At 40.5% G+C, this 25,530-nt stretch overlaps 1 protein-coding gene across 1 annotated transcript in view; it reads right to left on the bottom strand.

Moving 5' to 3' along the window:
- Window positions 1-25,530, bottom strand: part of SDC2 (syndecan 2) — a 35,570-nt gene that overhangs the window by 1,972 nt on the left and 8,068 nt on the right. Inside the window, exons 2-3 of the mRNA XM_053467202.1 lie at window positions 1,302-1,416; window positions 570-712 (exon numbers count right to left, since the gene is read on the bottom strand). Coding sequence (XP_053323177.1) covers window positions 570-712; window positions 1,302-1,416 — 258 coding nt within the window. The remainder of the gene's footprint in view (window positions 1-569; window positions 713-1,301; window positions 1,417-25,530) is intronic.

Genomic DNA, 25,530 nt, shown 5'->3' with positions numbered 1-25,530 from the left:
CTTGTCCTTACATGGACAGACTTACCCAACAAACATTTACTTCATACAACTTTCAAAACACACTCTCTCCCCTCTCTATGCTTTCCTTCCCCCCTTGTCTTTCTTGCTTTAATTCCTGATGGTCCTGTGGTAGGAGTCACATTTTAGGTCAGTTAGGCGATCAATGATCTACCCAACAGGCCCTGCTCCTCCAGTGGTGGGCAGTTCAGTCTGCCTCTGGCAGGGCGACGAACACCCCAAATCGTGATGACTGAAATACCCCCCTGGCGGGCTGGCAAAGTGACTCCTCTCCTGTGGTGTGGTTATGATAAGGAGGCAGGAGTGGGCATGACCAAAAATGCCAACCTCAGCAGAGATTTTAGATGCTTTTGAAAAGTAACGCTTAACCTCAAGTTCCAAGGTGCAAGAATAGCTTTAAGGCGAGAACACGTTTGTTATGATCTGATACATTTCAGTTGGTCAATGAACAATGGAAAAGATACACATCGTAAAAGAGTGACACAAGTTCTGGCTTCAGATATTGATGTTATTGAATTTATAGGTTTGTAGGCTCTCTGGCCTGTACTTACCTCAGTTTCAGGTGGTATATTTGTTTTTATTGTCAGAGTAGTAGTCTCCAAGCTAGGAGCATCACTATCTGTTGTAACGTCTGGAAGCATCTCTGGTGTTGTAAACACGACAACTTCATCCGCATCATCTATGTGAGAAGAACCTGTTAAATAAAAAACAATATTCTTTGTCTAGTCAAACTTGCATCATATTTCTAACTAAATTAGTAAGTTCTCTGTATATCAGATCATAGCGCTTACTAGGCCAGTGTGTGTGTGTGTGTGTGTGTGTGTGTGTGTGTGTGTGTGCGTGTGTGTGTTAGTTCTGGGATTTGCGCCATTAATGCAGAATGCAGGTACAGCATATGTTGTGGGTTGGCTTTGGCTCAACTGAAAGTCTTTCCAGAAACAAAAAATCCACAAAAGTGATCTAGCCAATTAGTTTCTTCTAAAGTTAAAAAGGGGCTTGCTATTAATTGCATAAATGTCTTTACATTGGAATATTCGCCTATGCAAACGTTTGTCCTCCCGAGCCCACCGAGATAAGGCATCACTGGGTTCACAATCAAAACCCAGCTGCATGTAGAGTAAGCATTCCTAAATCCAAAAAGGTGGCACACATGCCCTCCTCTAACACACAATCAAGGTGGGGCAGCTTTAGAGTTAAAAGGAAGCCTAATTTACAAATTAAGACTTTCAGTGCAAGAGAAAAAAAACAAACAAAAAAAGCCAAAAAACTTAAATGAACTTTACCAGAGCCCGACCCAGAAGAATAATCATCATCATCAATTGGATAGGATCCGGATGCTCCTTCATCTGATGTATTATCGATATACAGGTCTTTGTCAGAGGTTGTTGTTTTCACCCACTGTAAGTATTAACAAACACCGTAAGTCACGATGAACGAAGGCAATACATACACAAATATATAATTATGCAAATACTGTGTGCATAGACGCACACCACTCCCAACAATTCACACAGCCAACAATTCACACAGCCAACAATAGATGCTTGTGTTAAAGTGTGGTTAGAGAAACATATGCGCTGCGTAAACTGTTGGCACGATATAAATAAAGAATAATAATAATAATAATAATATGCTGGTTGAAATCTAGTTATGCAACTGAGCAAATCATTTAGACCAAAAGTGTATTTCACTTTCACAATTGAAACAAAATCGGCTAGAAAAAGGGGAACATCAGGGGATGAAAAGAATGATATTAGGGTACCAGAGAAAGACAAAATATTTACATTTGATGATTCAGTACTGGTACGGAAAGAGAAGAGGATCCTGCTCTTGCAAGCAAGACTTACAAAGTGCTGTATGATACATTAAAGCATAAATGTGGTATTCTGATGGACCAGAGGAGAAGCCAAAACATATCTGCAGATTGTCCTCCTGTCTTTTCACAGCTCTGCTTCCTCTACAAAGTCATACAAGCGCCATGTATCTCAATATAAACTTCTTGCAGCCGTTTTATTAAGTGTAGAAATAACAAGCCTCGTCGAGCACACATGGCTTTCAAACGTAAGGAAAACAAGGCTTGTTGTTACAATTGGTTTACAAGCTGTTATATTAAATACAGCCAGTTCCTGATCTCTGAAATGCCCTAAATGCCATTAAATAAACTTCTGAACCTGTGACACCAGCATTCAAACAATAAACCAGATGTTAAACGCTACAGGAAACAGTCTTTTCCAGCTCTAATTCCCAAGCATCTAACTCTGTACAGATTCTTGGAGTAGGATTTAATTTGTATGTACAAATCATGAGATTGGGGGGGAGGGGGTTATAACTTAAAAAAAAAAAAAAAAAAAAAACACTAAAAGAATTTATTGTATAAAAAGGTATTTAAGCACTAGAGCCATGCTCTTTAAAAGTAAATCTATCCCTGGGGAAAAATAGCAACCCCAAGGTCTGCGCAGAATTTCACAAGTGGTTTTATTCCCTTCAAAAAGGAAGACCCGGCGGCACAATATGGACACAGCTGGCTCCTCTACTGTCTGATATTCTTTGCACTGAAGAACAGCGAGGACGCACGCAAGAGAACATGCGTTTCAGCAAAGTAACTAGGCTCCATACACTTAAACTTTCGTGATAACTATTGTGCAAACCTTACTTTTAATATACAGAAAAAAAACATTGGCAACATAGACAAAGGGCAGAAGGGGGTATGTGCATATGTTTAGAAGACAGAAACATAAGACACTAAACATGCATAGCAGAGGGAAAAAAAATGAAATAAATATATACCGTATATCAATCAAGAAACCTTAATCTAAAATAGACGAACTGATCTACCCACTTGTTTTAGGTCCCGTTACTATCACATTCTAAAAACGGCGGATATAGGAAGATATGGCTTTACTTTGTCAGCTGATCGGCACAAGGGTAATTAAGGATGTTTGGATTCGAGTCAGAAGAGACCTGCCAAATCCGGTCATGGAAAGAATGTTATAAAGCCTTTACTGGTCTTGGACATGGAAACAGGGCACATCCTGAAGCCATCCCACCAACACTATCAAGGTTACATTGTTTAGTAACAGTATCACAATAGAAGTGTGTTTTACACATTATGTATATATGCTGTATATGAAAAGACCTGACTGCAAAGCTAAGGATTATCTAGATTGGATGACAGCGCTGAACAACATCAGGTATATCTCACCTGGTCTGATCAACACATAATATTGACAGCACTGTCTGAATCAACTGTTATTTGTAGCCAGAGGTCTCAACAGAAGCCACTGATTTATGTCTAAAAGCCTTGCAAAGTCATTTTCATTAACACCCAACCCGTTCAATTATAAAAGGGACAAACATTTCCACGTAAAAGATTTGTCAAACACATTTGTAATCGATCTGGGACGAGTTCAGATCATCCAGAGAAGCACATCAATTTGCTTTGCGGTCAAACATCCTTGAGAGCTAGAACTTCTTAAATGCTTCAGATCATTCGCCTAATTTTAACCTCTTCAGGACCAGGCTGTTTTATTTATTTTTTTGTACCCTTTGTGAACTAGGCGGTTTTAACATTAATATTGTGCTTGTGTTTAGCCGTCTCATTTAGTGTACCCACACAAGTAATATGTATAATCACCTCATTTCCTATTAAAAAAAATACAAATATGGTAAAACCCCAAAACCAAACTCACATTTAAAACTTTTTACTCAAATACCCAATGTTTTTATTTTGTTTGCAAGTTATAGGACAAGTACAAGTAATGTTTTGCCATTTCAAAACCAGATAACCTTGTCCCCATGTCCTATTTTAGACATCTTTGAAGCCGGCCAACTCAATTTATCCTATCAAACCATATGTTTTGGTAAACTAGACACCCCAAGGTATTTCAAGTGCTTTCCATGCGCTAATTCTACCTCCTGCCTTTGTCAAAGTTTGTGGTAATCATTGTGTTTTTTTAAAACACATACCACATACCAGAAGCTATAAGTCCATACCTGAAGTATAATATGTCACTGTCAATATATTTTAACACTTACTCATAAAAACACTTTATTTTTAGATTTGTGGGCTTTTTCCATTTTGTTAGAACTCTGCGGTTCCCTTGATGGTGACATCACTGCATAATCGTGCTTCTTCATGATAGTCCTGCTTTAAGTGCTATACCCCCTTATGCATCTGCTTCTTTGGTGATGTGTTCAACACAAGATGACCTGATTTTCCTGTACTGACTCCACATCACTATGCAACAGTTCACGACAACCAATTTCCAACATATTTCCAGACTTCGGATACCATTAACATGTGGAATCTGGTGAAAGGGTGTTAACAGAGGTGATGAACAAAAGAATTCAGCTATACACACGACTGCCAGTCTTTCGGAATACGGTAAAGAATAACCAGAGACGGCAGGCTTGCAAGCCGTGTACACGTCTGTGCTTTTCAAAAGGCATCAACTTGAACACACTTTGGATTTCTTCCTCCCTATACTATAAGCAACAAAGTGATTATGACTTCCGAGTAGAGCCTCTTACTCATGCTTGACAGAAAATCCTCACCCACCAGCCCTTCCTTTGCCTCGGATTACTACAATCCTCCAATGGTCAAATTTTAGGATAGCCCCATGGAAACCCATTTGAAACCGCTGATCCCCAAACAGAAGAATTAGGTTTTTAATAAAGATTGTTCCTTTTGTAAACTATATAAAAGCAGTTGTAATCAATTGCGCTGCGGTCTCCTCAAGAGTCTTCATGGATTAAATTTCCACTCTGTAGCCAATCAAATTAGAACCTCCATGGAAATAAAAATCAATTTGCTGGATTTTTGACCTACACAAATATCACAATATATATTTTATTTATTAAAAAAAACAAAACTATTTGACTTTGTTAAAAGGGGACACAAAATTATATATAATAGAAGGAATCTTAAGAATTGCTGATTGAGAATTTGGTTTAGTTGATGCACACATGCCATTCAATAAGAAAAATATCCCATCCCTGCAGAAAAGGCTTTGTTTTTATTGCCATTAGTAGGACTTTGGTCCCTTTGTTGCTGACCAATTTCTCAATTTATTCAGACGCACATGATGCAGCATGCAGGCAATTAAACATTTTAATGCCACAACTCCCAGTCATGCCATAGATATTACCCTGTAATTGTTCATTCCTTTTTACAGTCAATATGCAGATCATGTGACTAAGTATTTGGGACATGACTAAAAGTCAAATGTTAGACTGTAAAGAAAAACAAAAGTCATCCACAGGATAATTTAGAAAAAAGAAGATTCTATTCCACATGTTCTCAGTTACTGCCCATAGACAAGGTTTCTTTACTGTTAGGGCAGTTAAATTGTGGATTAGACTGCCATCTGAATTAAGTTTGGTCAAAACACATTCATTTAATAAAAAATATAAAAAAAAGTTTTTGCAAATATAAAATGCATACAGGGTTATCACAAGTACGGACTGCCTTGGAGTCCAAAAGGAATGTTTTCCCTTTGCGATAACATTATTATTGTCCATGGTTTTTTACCTTATTCTGGATCAACTAATATGGGTTTGTAGAAAAGTTGAACTTAGTTAATTGGGTTGAAAAAATGACCCATTGTCCAACATAACTATGTAGATGCATGAAAGTTATAATCGTGTTGACTGAAGCCCATGTGTACCAATTTCAAAAAGCCTCTCTGGCCAGCCTTTTGAAAAGCGCCGGATAACATGATTTTAGATAAAGAAAAAAAAACTGACAAGTCATTTGCTTTAATTTGTTCTAAAGAAATCACACACTTGTGTTTAGCCATTAAATCCACACAATTTATACTGCCTTCATAAAATGGCTAATCCTTTTAACAATAGCGTATTGAAGTAAACAGATCAATCCTAACAGGGTAAGGTGAGAAGACATTTATAAGAGCATGACCGTAAGCATTCTAGAGCAGGGTAGAACACCGACTCTGCCAATGATAAAGGCTTTCATCCTTTTCAGAGAATTTACAAAAAACAACATAAATCCAAGTAAGAGCAAAATTATTTAAGTTAATCAGTGCCTGAATGTTGGCAGCCAATATATACTTAAACCACTGCCTGACATCCAAAAAGAATTACCCGATCGCTGCTATCATGCAGGGATCAGACAATGTGTTGAGACAGGTCTCTCTCCCCTCACCTTTGCAATGTATGGCAGCTGTCCACTGAAGAACTCAAGTTGAAGATAGTTTTGATTTAACACTGTTGTATGTAGAATATGGGCAAACCATTTGTTTTTCTTAAGACCAAAAGCAGTTGAGACCACCTATAATAACAGTTTGTTTTCTATTCACGCACAATATGGCTGTGTGTGTGGTCCCCCCAGCCATACACGGGAACATAGTAAACTAACCTCATATTTTTATGCTTTTTGCGTATTTCTATTATAACATTTCCCACCCACTGTGATACATAACCTTGGCTTTCCGTCTTATTCTTCAAGAGAAATTTTCATTTATAAAAAAAAAAAAAAAAAAAAAAAAAATTGTGATTCAAGACCATTTCATCTTATTGAAAGTTTAGGCATTTTATCAGATGTGAAAAATTAAATGTTTTACGATACTTAAAAACATAAACATACAATTCCCAACATGACTTGTTGGCGCAGAGATCCCTCATACCATCAGCTATCAGTGTAAGCAATCATGGAAGTCACTCTCATAGGCTTTGTGCTATTAAAAAAATATAAAAACCTACACTATCTGGATAGAGATTTCCTCAAAAAGGTACCCCCAGCCATCAGTATACCCCCCCAAAAAAAAACACAACTATAAAAGAAAAAAAGTTCACTAGCTTACAAGTAGTTTTGCCAAACATCTCCTGCTTTTCGACGCATACATGCTATAATACCCTCAAAAATAAGTTACTATGTGTGAGATTTAAAAGTTGAAAAAGGGAGATGTTAGCATACATTTTATACCAAACCAAACTTTAATAACCAATCATAACAATGACCTCTGTCAAAAGGTTTAGTGCACCGACAGATTTAAAAAACACACAGGACTAGGAAAACTACATGGATTTGCACAAGAAACCATTGAATTATTATCTATAAATAAAAAAGGTAAAGAGCCTATTAACTTTTGATGGACATACGAAGGATGGACCCCAGGTGAATGCCAAATTTAAAGGCTCTGTTCCACTTAGAAAATTATTAATTGCTTTCTAGCATGTTATATGAATAATCCTTAGCAGATCTGTCAGGTTATTTTTTCCTGGAATTTTTAATGGTGTTAAGTTCTAGTTTATAGTCACTATGGGCCATTTTTTTGTTTTGTGTCCAATTTCCAAATGTATGGCCTCTTTATGTTTCCATCAACTACACCACAAGAGCCTAATAACTACTCTTGAACTTGATAAAGAAAGGTTGATAGTCTGGAAAGCACATGATTAAAGCTAAAATGTCACCGCAATCTGCAATACTCATTTTTTTTTTAATCCATACCGCCGAGGTAACACTGGTATCTCCAACGTATGACACAACGTCAACAGCAGATCGTCATATTGTGAAAAAGCCATCCAAACAATCGACTCTGCAAACATGCAAATTGCTTTGTGTCTAATGGCTTCTCAACTTTCCCTTGCATTGTCTTGGCAGATGATTATTATCAATGGCTGCTATTATATAGTCATCAGCGCACATTTAGACATCCAGATTAGAGACAAAACCTCAGACACAGACTTCCGCTTTACTAAATACAGCTATCATAACAAATCTGTCCTTAGTAATTGATGGTTGCCCACAGATTAATCCTTGGCACAGAGGAATGATTATAAGGGGACTATAGAAGAGCAAGTGACTCATAATGCAAACTGATTGTGTGACCTTCTGCGATGTCAAAAAAATATTATTGGGTATAGAATGGGAAATCTATATTAACAGAACATGGTCCCTTCTTCAGCTTGTTCTTCTTGTATACGCAGAAAACACACTTTGTATATATACAGTAGCAATTTATACCCACACATTTACCCTACACATTTAAACATTATATGTATACATCTACGCGTATGTGGATCGTCAGGACGATCGGGAGGTTTGTAAATGTAAATGTAGCAAAGCACTTTTCATTTTTTTTCCCCATTATATCAATCTCTGGGGCATAAAAACCAAAACAAACCCCAAAAAACTTAAAATGGTTTCCCCCGGCACAGTTTGAAATGTTGGCACTGGCTGCCAATATTCATGACTATAGCAAGAATGGGCTATAAAGCATGTAGAGAACATGTCTGTACCTAGAACTTTACAAAAATATTTGCCATTTCGTATTACAAAGATTCTATTGCCGACAAATGTTTTTAAATGTTCAAACCTGATAGAAGGTAAAAACATCCACAATTATGTCATGTGCCGTCAACCAAGGGTTTCAAGCTTGAAGATAAAACACCAACTGGAATTATCGGGTATTCATACAGAGTATATTATGAAGGAGGCAGCTGCAGACTACGCGACCTTGAGACTCTACAACATGTCCGTCATCTAGAAATCAGATTTTTATTTTTTATTTATTTTTATTTGTCTGCACCGATAGGTTATTGTTTCAGTGTAACAATCAGCTTCTTTTGTTTTTTTTATTTCCCCAACATGAGTTAGTGCACCTGTTTCCAACTTCATCATTAATTGCTCTTAAATTTTATTGTTCTTAAAATTAAAAAGTAGATATTTTAGGGGGGGTTTTTTTGCAACATGAATACCCAGTCTGCTGCCAAATTTACAAGCTGCATTACAGACAATGGGATTCAAAACAACTCCCTATGTATTTAGCTCAGCAATGTAACGCCGGAATTACTTCCTGAAAGGAAGGATTGGTAAGATAAAGTCTAATATATTACACGCAGGTGGGGGTCCTGTTAGTGTGCAGATGTGTTAATAGTCTGCACAAATCCCCCGGTGATAAAATACAATGCTACGTGACAACTTAAAGCACAGAAGACTGCCAAGCACTGCCAAGGGCGATATCAGGATGAAATTAAGGAAACCATATTAATTGAATTTGGGAGAGGATCTTCAATTTGGGAATAGGTCAAATTTACTTTTGCATCCTCGATGTAAGCGAACATAACTATCCTAAGGAATGTAGAAGAGATTAGGAAATTATTAGAAGCACAAAGCTAATAATGGAATACAAATATTATACACAATTTAACTTCCAATTATTATTTATGTGAAAATTTGAGCAGCACATAAGTCATGTCTATTCCTTAGGTTTTAAAACTAGGCAAGATGAACAGAGAACAGATTTGTTTTCAGTACAAACAAACCATATGCACATTGAAAATAGCTTTATACGTTTTAAAAGCTATAAAATGGGAAGTAATGAAGGGGACATAAAATATTCCTGGTTTGTAAAATTCCTACCCTAATAGGTCTGGTTGCAGTTTTCATTTTAATATCCAAAATATATAAAATAGGCTAGTTTACATTATATTAGGAACAGATCGTTTTTTATAATCTTGGTATGCTCCAACATTGCACTTTTTATAATACGTTTGATGGAGGTAGGTATTTAGACTTTATTTGGGCTCCCTAAACTGTTCAGCAGACACACGTACAATAAGTTACAAAAAGCGCATTACTGAGCCTGGCCACCAGGGGGGATGCACCGGACCAGCCCATGATCAGTCGCTTACTTGCGCTCCATGTAGCTTGACCATTGTATATCTGACAGCCACTTACTTACTTAATTACTTGTAATTTATCAGATCTGATTGATATTCCTCTATGCAACATCCTGCGCCAAGCAGAAACCCAACTTGCCACAATTGCTTCCCACTGCTTGTTCCCAACAGTGATTTAAGTTATTTAGACTATACAGTAAGAAACCAATATGATTGTTAAGCCTATTATGTATTGACTGTACATGGTAATTAAATGGAATCAGGTCTCAGAGAGGATACATGTTAATACAATGAGGGAATCTAAGAATGTAAAATGGCATGAAGTTATCCTGAACAGAATAAGACAAGGCCAGGTAAGTTTTGCGGTTTTATAAGTGGGAGAAAAATAAGGCGACTAAACAGGATATATTAGTACACCAACACTGCTACTGATGGCATTGCTGCTGGGCGATTGCTCCACTCAAACATACAAATCCCTGCTATGCTTCCATGTAAAATATAATGTATCGAAATAAAGTGTGGACCACACTAGCTAGAGCAACAGAGGATCCCTAGGTTAAGATCTAATCATAAAATAAAAAAATAAAAGACACTGCACTATGCTCCATGATTTAATGAAGTTCTGACTTCTGGATTAGCACTGCTGCCAATGACCCTCAGTACTTAGTGGATTAATCCAATATCCTTTAAACCAAGATGAAGCACCAATGGCTTGCTTTTCTGCAAGTAAAACTTAGTTTTAAGGACTTTCCAGAAACAAATATACTTTTGGAAAATCAAGTAGTAACCAGACAGGAGTGGTACAATATTATGACCTTTGGGAGGTTTGTTTTTTTTTGTCTTTGGGAACATTAGAAGGAGCGAACGCATGTACCCTTCAATACTCCAGTTCATTCCTGATCAGGTCTTTATTCTAAAAATTGCCTTTCAGATTCTCGAAATGCCTACAATTCTTTAGTCGTCAGTACCTAGAAACGCCACTGCTTTCCCTAGTTGAAGAAACACTATATGTTAACAAAAGCAAGATGCTTCAAAACACACAAGGAATTTTCATTTGGCTGGTGTAGGCTTAAGTCGACTAGTGCTTGGAATCATGCGGACAAAGACCTAGGCTGCAGCAGTAAACACATTGGAACAGGAGGCAAATATTGTCTCCTGTGTCATATTAAAAAAGTATATCTGTGCTCAACTTAAATTACATAGATTGTAAGCAGAGACCTCTTTACCTTTTGTTTCTGAAAGTCTAAATTGCTATGTGATGCACTACATGCTATATTCTGTATGGCCATTTTACAGCACTGAGGACTATAATCGCATTTATAAAGTCATGACATGACCATTCCTATAATAGGTATTTGTACCGAGTGCCCATACTGTGCACCAGTGACTATTTGTTGGTCTGGTAGAATAAAACCGTGGGCAAAAGTCAAAGTTCCGATCTGCTATATTACCGGGTCCTTTTTCCAGGTTCACCCCCGGTTGCGATGAGTACCAGCGATAGAACACAATAGAGTTTGTATACCTCCGAGGCATACGGTTAGATTGACCGGGGACTTTGTGACTATTGCTTGATGTTTATTATTAGAGAGTAGAGCATTTAGAGAATTCTTTTGACCCAGAAAGCGTTGGAACAGCACAGTTTCTAGTTATGGACATCAGAGGGAGTAAGGGGCCAATAACTAAAATACAACTGCAAATGCTTTTAAATATATTCTTAATAAGCCCACTGTAAGATATAGAGCAGAGTTAGCAGAACATTTTAGAATTACAAGAGGAACAGGATGGAAATTGGCTCCAACCTAACTAGTGCATTTCTTACAATCAAATGTATACCATATGGCATCGTTAAAACTGCTGCTTATACTAAAAATGTTATTAAAAGTATGTATGCCATAAAAATACAGGCACTGAGCTTACAAACTAAAAATATGGTAAAAATCCAGTTTTAAATACTTTTGTTGGGGGGGGGTTGAGACTCGAAAATTTTAATGTACAAGCAGTTTAAATACTTGGATTTCTTCCAGTAGAGGACAAGTTGCACAGGTCTTATACACTGTGCTTGAGAAATTAGAGACCGAAGAGGTTAAGACGGAGGAGCAATAAGCCTGTGTAACCCCTCTAGCACACAAGTATTTAATGATGGTCCCGTATACAGCACGGTATTTACATTAGCTCTTTAAAACCATAGATAGGCTTTTACTGGTCTAAAGATTGTTAGCCCTGAGGCTTTAACTGCACGAACAGTGGATGTTTTGTTAAACAAGACAATAGATTTTGCCAGATGCCAGGGACTGGTAGAATTTCAAGGGCGGCTAAAAAGAAAATCTGTTTATTCCCAGACAGGGTAAGGAGAGCCTTTAAGCCAAGACATGTTACTGGATGAGAACAGACATCTCTGTGTTCAGCAAGAACTCTGACAGAGATAATGTATGATGTGAAGTGGAAGTGCATCAACATCTGGAGAGCTGAAAGAAGTTCTTCGGGTCTACTGTAAAGATGCACAGTACAATATAGGATCTCAGCTAAATGGGAGTCTAGCTTTAGACTTGTTTACCATTCACAGATATGACCATGTTCATTTGTAGTATATGTGCACTGAGCAGTCAGCAATGCATATTTTACAACACAAACTTTTTAGGCAAGTACAGTGTTCAGCATCACAGTATGCACTATACGATTGTAGAGATGGCTGGACATTAGCTCCCAAATCATCTTGCCCAAAACCAAGGTCTCCTGCGGTTTCTCACCTATGGCTCCTCTGATCCACAAAAACAATTCTTGGGTGAATAGAGAAAGTTCCAGATCTCACATTGATGGTTTTGTGTAAGAATGATAGCATCCAAGACCTGGGAATGCTACGAGTTTTGCCCTTAGACTCCAGGTGAAGCGCTGGCCCCGCCATTTCCCCCTTAAACAGGGGTGTCTGACGACATCAGCTAGACTGCCCACAGATGTCAGCTGGTAGTGCCAGCCACATCCTGCAAAAGGTAGACCCGGATAGCCGGAGCCCAAAAGCTCCCAGGTATGCACATAACATGTTAGGCCCAGTGCAGTTTGAAATTATTTGTATAATGAGAGGTGCGGTAATAACACTGGGGGAGGGGAAAGACTGGGCAGAAGGTAATGGACAGGGTATATGCCACAGATGGGCAGGAAACACGAGGGAGGAGATTGCATCTGAAAATGTTCTTTAAGAGATTAAATCGAGTTCGTCAAACAGGTAAAACACTTTCCTACTTGTGCAAAACAAAAATAACGGGGCCTCTCAGGTGCAGCCGCTCCGGTTCCCCTCCAGCACAAATTATCTTTTAATTTTTTATAGCGCCAGGAATTTACGCAGCACTTAATACAATACCTATATTCAAGGCGTATGACAAGACGAGAATTGACAGACTAAGACAAACCGATACATGAGGTGGAGAGAGCACGGCTCACAAGCTTGTAATCTTGAGGAATGAAGAAATTGACAACCGCGTGGGCAGAAGGCTGCGGCGCACTCCGGAAAATGTTCTTGTGTTGTTCCGTTGTATATTGATAGTATATGTGCGCCTTATATTGAGTACGGTTACTATATCCATATTAAGGGGAGAGAGTCGGGGCTTTATGTTTAGAAATATAATTTGGTTTGCTATTATTTGGCTATTGAAACTAGACATTATGCAATAAAATGCACATCCGTAGAGTTTCTATGTCATACAGGAGTGAAATCTGCTTTGCGTACAACAGATGGTCACACCAGCTGTGTGTGGTGGTTTTGGAGGAAAGGAGATATATACACAGAACATTACACAGAGAGCGATAACAACCAGAGCAGAGCGGGATTAATACACACACACGTACGTTATAGGAGGGGGAGCGAGACTGGTTATACAAAACTAATGAGAACTAGATTATTCTGCAACAAAACCCAAAGCAGTTTATATAAATTGGTTCCACCATAAAAAGGTTTTTTATTTTTTTTTAATTTTGTTATCCAGTTGAATTCATTTTTAATAAATTATGCAAAGTAAATAAAAATAAATGCTGCACTTAAATAAAAAAAAATTGTTCAGGCTATACCTATGTCAAAATTATATTTACTGTTCTTTGTAGAATGCAGGACTATATGTATATAGAAATAGGCAGAAAAATATCCACATGCATACCTGCAACTTCCTAAAAAGAGCTGACCTCGAGACTTCACTTTTAAAAAAGCACCCAAATGGTTATAAAACATTCAGAGTCCCTACAAGGTTCTCACCTTTTGGGTGTGAGCAGTTCTCATTATATGATGTTTCTTCATTACAAGTTGATTTTTACTTAAAATCAACACGTGAAAAAGTTTTAAAAATACATTGCACTTGCTATAGAATAGGAGACTATGGCACATTTCAAGGCTCTGTTGTCCGCATTCTCAGTAGATCTCACAAACACTATAAATAACCCACAGCCCCAGGTGGATCAGGAAAACGTATAACAATAGGAGTGGAGCATAGAAATCTAGGTCATAAAAATAGCCAGGAGGTGACAAACTCCCTGCCTATGTCAATCACCCTAGGGGAAAGTTTAGCAAGACATCTTTACAGAAGGGCCAGGTGTATGTTATGTTTCTCAAGTCAAGCACAGATCAGCTCAGGTGTAACCAGTAGCGAGTCTTGACTAGATAAACTTTTTTACTTATGTGGGCAACTTGACTGGCTGTTAGAGAAAACAGTGTTACTATAGCTAAACTACCAACAAAATAGGAACTATAAAACCTATATTGTTATATTGTAAAGCCTTTGGACAATGCATTTTGTAGAAAAACACCTTGGGCGGGGGGTCACTTAGTACCTTCCGCCCAGCCATACACCTTGGTACCACCAGGGGCGCACGCTTCTTTTACTTGCCCTTGCAGGCGATATCTCAGAGACCAAGTAGGGCAGAATTTTCCCTACTGAACAAACTAACTGCTCATCCTTCGGTACAGGGAAGAGGCCAACATTGCACCAATGGACAGGAAAATGCCAACTAGGCATAATACCCATTAGAACGGCAGTGGTCTAGGAAAAACAATTGAATTATAATGATATCAGCTCAGACATCTAAGAAAATTTTATTTTTCCTTTTATCCTTTTTGCGTGCAGTCAACCTCTATTATAAGTAGTAAAAATGTAACATTCCCTTGTAAAACATTTAGAAATGTAGCGATTCCTCAGTAAGGAAACTACATTGGCTTCCTGTGGATGAGCTGGGGTGGACTCGAGACTAACTCAGCCCAGCTCTTTAAGGCGTAAAGTTCTTATTCACACATACACGAGCAGGGCCTTTTCTTATGTTGTGGGCGATAGCGGCTCAGCTCAAGTTAATGCAGTATTATACTATATAGCGCCATCATATTCCAAATACAATTTTGACTTACAGGAACAAAAACTTAAGGATGATCATGCTTAAACAATACTATCAATAGAAGGATTTAAACAGGATTTTGAGCTGGGCTAATACACAGAGGAAAAAGTGGAGCTTCTCAAATACCTTAATGCACATCAAAGCACACAACCAACTATTTCACTGATCATGTAGCAAGTGGAGTACAGAACTTGTGGCTTGGAACATCCCTGATGATACATCCCGATGTGCGATTATTTTGGAAACATACCTCCAATACTTTCTGATGCACAGTGTGTTGAAAAGTACAGTGAAAGCTTAAAAGGAGCCTTCATCATTGCAGTCTACAAGGAAACTAGTCTGAGAACATTTAAAATCGAGGTAGAAGAGAAATTAGACGTTTCTAATGAATCAATAAACATTAAAGCTGCCGGCCGTAAATTAAAGTGATACGATATTTACTGTAGAGGGATTTTGTCCGTCAGGGCATTGCTACAGACCGTGTGCCAGATTACTGGGCTCATCCTGGGCCAGATTAGTCCTCAATCTGTTTGTGTCAGACGTCAGATAAACAGTTTACCTTAAGATCCACGATCTGTAATAAACGGAGCAAAAGTCCAAATGAGGATGCCCTCCGTTCCAATCAGTCTTCTAATCACTTGACAAAGCTATTCGAGATATCAGGGGCAACAAATGTTTTATTTAAAATAACAAAATTATGAATGAGCTCCAATTAAAAGTTAGAAGCCACGGGTCAGGGGCAAAGAAAAAAAACAAAAACAAACACACACACACACACACACACACACACACACACAAACACCACGGTACAAAGTAATTACGTGTCTACAGATGCAAATAGAGGAATTTGCATCTATGCATGACCCAGGGCTGGCAGCCTTCCAGATACACAGCAGCTTACAGTCCTACTTCTGGAACTGGGTTGACAACATTACCAAAAACCTTGAAGTATCTTGTTATAAGTATACACTGCAACGATTCCAACACTACTTCCCTGTAACAAATGGGGTGTATTGACTAAAATCCGTGAATTTGCAGTAGAGTAACATTTTGACTCAAGCAAAGTTTAACCCTTCTTCTAAAGTCCAATTTTCCAACTTCAAACACTAACACCACAAATTGCATGCAGCAAATGCACTTTAGTCTGCGTAAAAATGTGATTGTAGCCATTTTTTTCCAAGTCCAGTAAAAGCCATACAAACCAAACACTTTTTGCATGTATTACCATGTTTTAGTGAAGTAAACTTAAAAATAAAATAAAAAACTACACCAGTTCCAATACTTTATAGCACCATCAGTGAATCTGATCACGGCAGAGATTACAATAGATATTTAGATATTTTAACCATTCCATGTTGATAAATAGAAGATAAATAGGTGATGAACACAGAATGGTCCCGAACAGCTTATACCATTCCTTTATATAGCCGTTTTCTACTTGCCATTTTCAAAACATACAGAAGCATAATAAGGTTTTGCTAGTCTTTTTACTCTTGCAAATGGAGGAATTGTCCAATCTACATACTATTTCTGTTGCTTTGAGGGACCAAAGATGCAGAACACATCTTTATAGCTCCAGCAGACACATTTAGCAGAAAAATGTCCTGATTAAACAGCGTTTACATAAAAAGAAAATTAGCCAAAAGACACTGGATATGGCATCAAAGTGGCAGAGACACTGGCTACATCTGATTAATTGCAAAGAACGAACAATAAACGCCAACCGTTAGAATGTTTATATGATAAGAGGACCAAGTGTATCATTTAACATCTCTGCCATTACCCGTCTCACATGCATAGGGTCAGCTGAGCTGGTCAATCCAATTCTAGGTTGATTCTCTGAGCCCTCTGATTTTTGCCACCAATAACTTTCTGTGGGGGTGACTAATAAGCTTCAATTAAGAGAGCATGTGATAAGTATTTCATGACATGGGCGAATGACGCATTTTAATTACTTTTGACCCAATCACAAGTTAAATCCTCTGAAGTCAGAAAGAGTATCAATCTGAATTGGTGGCTTCTGGTGGAGCAGGACAAGTAAAAGACATTCAACTCAAGGAGACACTCAAGGTGAATAAATTACAAATAGCATTAAGGTCTTCCAAAACATAAACCACTCATACAATAGTGGAATAAAAACAAATCCATAGTCTGCATAATTTGTGAGATATAGATATATAGATATATATATATATACACACACACACATACACACACAGAGATGGAGTTTCATGGACGGATACCTAACATCATTGGAGTATTGAATCCGGCACCCTATGATTTCCCACGGTGGTGCAGTACTGTGTGGCTCCCGGGGGTGGTCTCGTAATGCACGTTACTGTGTGGGGATTGCGAGCATAAAAGACATTAGCGTGTGTTTCTGTGTGGTGTTAGAGTGTGTAAGTGTATAACAGCGTATGGCAAGGCTCGGCAAAGACCCGGTGCCAGGAAATTAAATACATTACAAAGTCAGTTTACTGGCATAGATATCAAAACCATACTACAGAATCACTTTTTTGTTTAGTACAATTCTTAAACTCAGCGATGACTTGTGAATTCTGTAAATCAATATAAACTATAGAGCAGAGTTCCTGCCGACGGCTGAACCTTATGCTTTTAATCCACGTGAAGGGGAAGGGTTAGAGGGCAAGTTCTGCAATGTGTTTCTATAGGACAGCTTCTAGAACTGGAGACAAGACTATGTTACAAATCTTCAATAAAAGCGGAGGAACCCAAAACGCGAACAGACTGAGAAAGAAATCGGCCCATGCTTAAATCTCATTAAATTGACATAAATAGTATGGCAGCCTATCATACATTTATATGGAGCCTGTTTAAATGAAGGTCACCAAACCTTATTAGTGCTTTATTGATGTTTTAGCCAGATGGTGAGTTCAAGTTGCTTTTTATAGCAAGGAGTCGGCAGTCACTAAATAACATGCAAATCCAAGGTTAAAGCGGCAGACGCGTCAGAGAATCGGAAAGGAGGAGCAAAAATCTGCTTCTATTTATTTGAATATTGTGTTTGCCACTCAGTTCTTTAAAGATCGTTAAAGTGAATACATGGTTAGAGAAATGAGTTTTTATAAAAAGGATGATAGTTTACATGCACGGGGAGATCTTTCTGGTTTTATACTTTTATATGCTATTTCAGAAGCTAGTCTAGGTAGGAGAGCACTTGTGTGAAAAAGATAAATGTGGCAAAAAAAAAAACTCATTAAATATGTACGCATCAACACAAAGCCACTCAAGATCCAATGCAAAAAAATAAATAAAATAAATAAATAAAATAAATATCTGTGAAACTTTTTCCCAGCTCGAGGAGCATAAAGATAGCTCAAAGTTCTAGGGAAGAAACGGGCTATATTTGCTCCTCGTCTCACGTGCCCACATTTTCTTTAAACCCTGCCCGTCACATTCCTTGTGTCATGTAGAAAATCACCTTGAAAGGGTCCTGGTGAACACTGGAGTTCCACAGACCGCAGTCTGAAAAGACGCAGAGATGTAACCTTTGGAACAGTTTCAGCCGTATGTCTGCCTTCAGATAAAAGGTGCCTAGTAAGTGGCCTTACATCTTTAAATAGCCACGTTATTTTTAGCAATTTAAATGTAGGCACACGAAAAGGTCTCTGAAGGTCAGGCACGTACTGTACATACATTAAAAAAGGAATACAAGGTATGAACAGGTTGACATCTAAAATGGTCTTCAATCCACTAATTCTTGCTTACCCAATATATTTTTATACATTCACACATAATCTTAATGTTACAAAGAGTAACGTCACGATATGCCTGGCCAAAGCGGAGCGTGACAGGCAGCAGAATTGTGAGCAGAGCCAGCAGGTGGGAGACATTTCTCTATAATCTGTGAGCAGGACACCCCCTCAACAAGAATGCCTCCTAAAGAAAATGGACACAGTGTATATTGGAGGTCCGAATTCCTGTTAGTGTAGATTAAATGGTATTTTAATACCACAATACAACCGCGACAAAAAGTTATTATATATGACAGGAGTTTCCCTTTAATACCAACCCCCGATCTGACACTTGGAGGAAATATGGCTTCGGCCTACGCAATGGTGATATGATAATTTCCCCCATTTTGAACCATGTGCACGATATGTCAACAGAAAGATCGATGGCCTTTAACCAGTAGAAGGTGACATTGTGTTTTTTTGCGAAATGTATGTGAGTCTTCGAAAAACAAAAAGGCCAGGTGAGACCCGAGTTACTGGTTCAGGACACCGGGGCCCGGTCTCTGCACCTGCTACCTCACACCTCGCTGTATCAACAAGAGCAAGAGGCTTTTACCAAAGGCAGACATCTCCATTGTCTAAGCTCTGTTTGCAGTGCGTCACTCAGCTGGTCATAAATCCTTTAGGATATTCGGCAGGACTCGACACGTTAGAAGTATGAATGGTTTTCATTGTACAATATTTAAAAAGAGATGAAGATCACCTGAAGAGTGTGTGGGCTGATGGGCTGAGAAACAGAATGGCTTTCTACTCCATAGCCTGACAATCTATCCATTGTTCTAAAACCACAAAATATAGTTTAAAAAAAGAAAAAAATGCTCCCTTTGGCTCTACATGGAAACAGGAAGTTCTACTTACCGAGAGCTTCTTTTCCCTGCCAATCCCTGGTGACACTCAGGATAGACTCCTCCTCCGTACCTGAGATAGGGCAGGACTCAAAAAACTTAAAAGCCCCTCCCCTCCTACTAGCTCCAGTGAATACCAAAGACCACACAGGAAAAGCAATCTGATGCAACAAAATTTTATTGAAAGGAAGGGAGGGAACAAAAACGTGTCACCAGGGATTGGCAGGGAAAAGAAGCTCTCGGTAAGTAGAACTTCCTGTTTCCCTGCCATCCCAGGTGACACTCAGGATAGATGTACCAAAGCAGAAGGGTGGGAAGACCTAAGGAGACAAAACAGCTTCAAGGACCTTCCGACCAAAAAGAGTGTCCTCCTGAGCCATCTGGTCGAGACGGTAATGCTGTACAAAAGCGTGGAGAGTCCGCCAAGTAGCCGCCTTGCAGATCTGGTCAGGCGAAATACAGCATCTTTCGGCCCAGGAAGTGGAGACCGCCCTAGTAGAGTGGGCACGGATCCCCACAGGAGCAGTTTGGCCAGCCGCAGAATATGTCAAGTTGATGGACGCAACAATCCATTTAGCGATGGAAGACTTGGAGATGCTGACACCTCTGTTGGGTCCCGAAGTGGCCACAAACAAACGAGAGGACTTACGCAGGGGCAGAGTCCGTTCCAAATAAATGGTAAGGCACCTCTTCAGATCGAGGGAGTGAAGAGCTACTTCCTCAGCCGAGACAGGAGCAGGAAAAAAGGTAGGCAGCACGATCTCCTGATTCCTGTGGAAAGCCGACTGAACCTTGGGAGCAAATTCCGGCGGTAGAGAAAGAACCACTTTATCCGGGAAAAAACGGAGAAACGGTTCCTTCATAGACAGAGCCTGCAGTTCACAAATCCGACGAGCAGAAGTAATGGCCACTAAAAAGGCAGTCTTCAGCGATAGAAAGTACAGAGAAACCGACTGAAGAGGCTCAAAAGGAGGTAACGTGAGTCCACGAAGGACGAGATTCAAGTCCCATGGAACCATTCTGGTGACAGAACGAGGACGCATCCGGACAATGGCCTTGGCAAAACGTCTAACCGCAGGCAGAGATATAAGCTCGAATCCCAGGAGAGCACTGATGGCAGAGATATGAACCCGGATAGTGGAAGGTTGAAGCCCACTGTCGAATCCCTCCTGTAGGAAGTCCAAAATGGAGGCCGAGGAACAGGAAGATGGCAAAACTCCTCTGGAACAACACCAACCGTGAAATCTCTTCCAGATCTTAATGTACCGCAGAGAGGTAATCCTCTTTCTGCTCTGCAGAAGAGTTTCAGCCACACGAAAAGAAAAACCTTGCGCTCTCAGCAGTTCGCGTTCAACCTCCAGGCCGTCAGGTGGAACACGGCAGGGTTTGGGTGTAGGAATGAACCCTGATGCAGAAGGTCTCTCCAAGCCGGGAGCTTTAGAGGGGGAGAGAGACCTAGAGTGATCAAGTCCGAATACCAGACACGCTTGGGCCAGTCTGGTGCTATTAGGATCACGGAGGCGCGATCCTTCTTGATCTTTTGCAGGACTCTGGAGATCAGAGCAAACGGAGGAAAAACGTAGGCGAGACGGAAATTCCACTCCTGGGCGAAGGCATCTATTGCCAAAGGATGATCTCGAGGCTTGAGGGAAAAGAAAACAGGAACTTGAGCATTGTCTCTGGATGCCATCAGGTCGATCTCGGGTAAGCCCCACTGTTGGACGATGAGGTCGAAGGCTGCCGGATGTAGAGCCCATTCGCCGCTCAGAACCGGAGTTCTGCTCAGGAAATCCGCTTGAAAGTTCAGAGTCCCTCTGAGGTGGATAGCGGACAGAGTCATGAGACGGGACTCTGCCCAAAAAGAAATCCTGAGAGACATACGGAGAAGTCGAGGACTTCTTGTGCCCCCTTGCCTGTTGACATAGGCCACTACAGCCTGATTGTCGGAGCGAAGCAAAATGTCCTTGCCGGTGAGCAGATGTTCCCAGTGATGCAGAGCCCTTTCCACTGCAAGCAATTCCAGACAGTTGGAAGGAAGAAGCCTCGTGGCTGGAGACCAGAGACCCTGCACGAATAGGTCCCGATACGTAGCGCCCCACCCCGTGACGCTGGCGTCGGTGGTGAGAAGAACCTTGGAGACAAGAGACCATCTTCTCCCTGCAGCAAGGGTGCTTCGTTGGAGCCACCAGGCGAGAGAGGCTCTGACATGCGGTGGAAGACAGACAAGCCTGTCCAGAGCCAAAGGGTTGTCTTCTAGATTGTCGAGGATAAACCTCTGAAGAAGTCTCATGTGGGCCAAAGCCCAGGGCACCGCATACCTTGCGGAGACCATCTTGCCCAACAGGGACATGCATAGCCTCAAAGAGGTGCGGTGCGCAGAGCGAACCCTGTGCACTAGGAGCCGAATCCCCTTGATCCTGGCAGGAGGAAGGAAAGCTTTCCCGGAGCAGGAATCCAGGCGAAGACCTAGAAACGTCAGTTGTTGAGAGGGAATGGTGCAGGATTTGTCCCAGTTCAGAATCCAGCCGAGATCCTGTAACGTGTCGATCACTGTGGCAAGGTGAACCCGAAGAATCTGCTCTGTCCGGGCATGTATAAGCCAATCGTCCAGATAAGGAATGACTGAAATTCCCTGGACCCGGAAATGCGCTGCCACGACTGCCAAAAGCTTTGTGAAGACTCTTGGGGCCGCCGACAAACCGAATGGAAGGGCTTGAAACTGGAAATGCTGGACAGTCGAACCCCGAGGAATCGCCACTCTCAGGAAACGTTGATGCGATGGATGGATGGGAACGTGGAAATATGCATCCTTTAGATCCAATGAAGCCATGAAATCGTTGAGGCATAAGGTGTCGAGGGTGGATCTCACGGTTTCCATCTTGAACCGGACAAACTGGAGGTAACTGTTCAAAAAGCGCAAGTCTATGATGAGACGAAGACCCCTCGGCTTCTTGGGGCCAAAAATTCAAATTTGAACGAAAACGAGGCTTGAAACGCACTACAGGAAGTGCAGGAGCCTGGACCGGAAGTCGGCCGCCGCCATTATGGCCGTCGTCAGAACGCCGCAACAGCGGCATTAAGCCCCAGATACGGGGACCGAGAAGCCTCTCAGGACGCGGGCAGCAGAGCCGGAGCCGCCGCCGAGACGAGGGCAGCACAGCCGGAGCCGCCGCGGCACAGCCGCGGACATCGATCCCAGGATGAGGACAGCACTCGGGACCGCGGCGCCGCAGCCGCGGACACCGCCGGGACCACGGCGCCGCAGCCGCGGACACCGCCGGGACCACGGCGCCGCAGCGGCGGACACCGCCGGGACCACGGCGCCGCAGCGGCGGACACCGCCGGGACCACGGCGCCGCAGCCGTGGACACCGCCGGGACCACGGCGCCGCGGTACAATATCCGACAAGCGCCGGGCAGCGCAGCACCAGCCGTCCGGCTTAAGGTGCAAGGTATCCCCCAGAAAGGGGGCTTAGCCCAGGGAACACGGCTCCACCTGGAGCCGGAAAAAACAACAAAAGGGATGACGAGTCCTCCCTACCTGATGTAGGGCAGGAAAAAAACACTGGAGCTAGTAGGAGGGGAGGGGCTTTTAAGTTTTTTGAGTCCTGCCCTATCTCAGGTACGGAGGAGGAGTCTATCCTGAGTGTCACCTGGGATGGCAGGGAAATAGAGTTTCTGGAGTTAATTTGCATATAAGGACCCAATAAGTCTACATCCTTTACCAATCCATTTTCATCTTCACGTATTACTGCAAACAGCCTATTGATGAAAGCTCCCCTTCATACGAACATTATGAATTCCATTAGGCCATCTCTCCCATACCAGAGGCAACGTAACCGCGCACCGCTCCTGCATTTGCTTTTCACAAACCCAGGAAGCGGTAAACAGATACAGGCTTAGCATGGAAATTCAAGATTCATTATTTATCCACGAGTTCGCTTGTCAACTCTCAAGAGGCGAGAGATGAAATAAGCCACAAGCAAATTATGATACATCATTGTTGGAGAGCGAAGTAAATAAGATATTCCCCGATGTGACAGAGGATATATTATTCATGTGGAATTGTTAGCAACATCCCCAATCTATGAAATGTTGGTCAAGTATAAAGGGACACATCCCTAGGTTTCACGTTTTGAGTTTGTGATCTTCAATCTTTGTTATGGCAAGTCAATGCCAAAATATACTGAGCTGTAAGATGCAGGAAATCAAAATGGCAGCCAAAACTTTTTTTTTTTTTTAACCTTTCAAACAGCTCCCTCACTATATTTACCCTTACAGTAGCCAATCACCACTCGCCATCCTATTTCAAGCTAAAAAAAGGTATGATTGTTATTTTACAGCGCCAACGATTTATGCAGCGCTTCTAACTGTACATACAATCAAAAGTAGAGTTGTTTGTCTATTTTAATGTTAAACTGCATACCATGATCAGCCAAGATACAAACCAGAAGGAGAGGATTGGAAAGAAGTTCTCAGAAACACAAGCAATGTTATTATTTCCATATTTATAATCTCCAAGGCTTGGATCACACCCTAAAGACATACACCCACTCTTAAGGATTTAGCCTGAAAGTAAATAAAGCTGACTCGGCTAATGACTGAAGTACCCATAACATCGAGTTGGTAGAATTCCTACATCTCAGGAAGATACAGAGCAGAACTAATTAAATACATTTGGATGCACTGAAATCACAAGGGTCCGATATACAGTATATTCCAGTTATAGTACTTCCCTTACATAAACATTCTACCAAAGTCTAAAGCCAGCATTTCCATTTGATGGGTTATTACTGTTGCACTGTGTGTGATGTGAACACAGTCTATCATAATTTAACCAGAAGTAGTCAACAGTTGGTTCGCCAGTGGTTTCTGGACTATAGCCCCCCTGATCTCCTCTAACTGGGCACCGAGTGGGGGTTGTAGTGCAATGAAAAACCAACTACTAGATAAAACGAGAATGAACAGTATGACTGCAGCAGAGAGGCAAAGTATTGTGGCGTTTGAGATAAGTTTAGTTGTAGGTACCAATGAATAAGGGAAATTTAGAGAAGAGTCCGCCACAAAGCCTGTTCCTGCCAGCCCCGGAACCCTGCTGTCAGTTGGGCCATTTTTTTTGGTCTGTCCTACATAGAAATAAATATTCTTGCACCACTGAGAATTTGTTAACAGACCAAGTAATAATGCGTATTCTGGCTGAAAATACATTACTCCAAACTACAATGACAAAATGCACAGACAATGAAAAAGGAAACATCTGAAGAAAGTCATATACAATTCTAACTGCGTTTTAAACACAAAGTGGATAAGAGTTGGGATAGCTTTCCTTTTCAAACCCAAAGGGAAAGATTCTGGAAAGACAAACTGATTTATAGCTACAGCTTTTTAGATCATTAGATTACAAGTCATCTTATGTAGTTCAAAAAAGGAAGTTATACGGAAATCAACTCATTAGAACACCATATCTAACAGTGTTTAACGGGGGGGGGGTCTCCTTTGCTATTCAGTAAATTAAAAACAGTTGCATAAAAAGCACCCTAAAATTGGTACCACGTGGTACCCAATAGGTTTTCACATAGGCATTGCACATACATACATACACATATACATATATATACATATATATATATATATATATATATATATATATATATATATATAATGTATGCAATAATAAAAAAAAAAGGTTATTCTGAAAAACATTCACACCTATATCTTCTTAGATAGACAGTAACAATTAACAATTGTTAAAACTGAGAACTATGAATTAAAAGTAAAAGCCTCACTGCATACAGTGTAACCTGTCATTCTTGGCCAGCTCTGTACTTTGTGAATTTCTGAGTCAGAAACATATTGGTGTTATCCATAAACACACTAATAAACTGCATGGCAAACAAAAGCCCC

Source organism: Spea bombifrons, chromosome 5 (genome assembly GCF_027358695.1).
Source record: "Spea bombifrons isolate aSpeBom1 chromosome 5, aSpeBom1.2.pri, whole genome shotgun sequence".
NCBI lineage: Eukaryota > Metazoa > Chordata > Amphibia > Anura > Pelobatidae > Spea > Spea bombifrons.
This window is presented reverse-complemented; position numbering and strand designations above follow the sequence as displayed.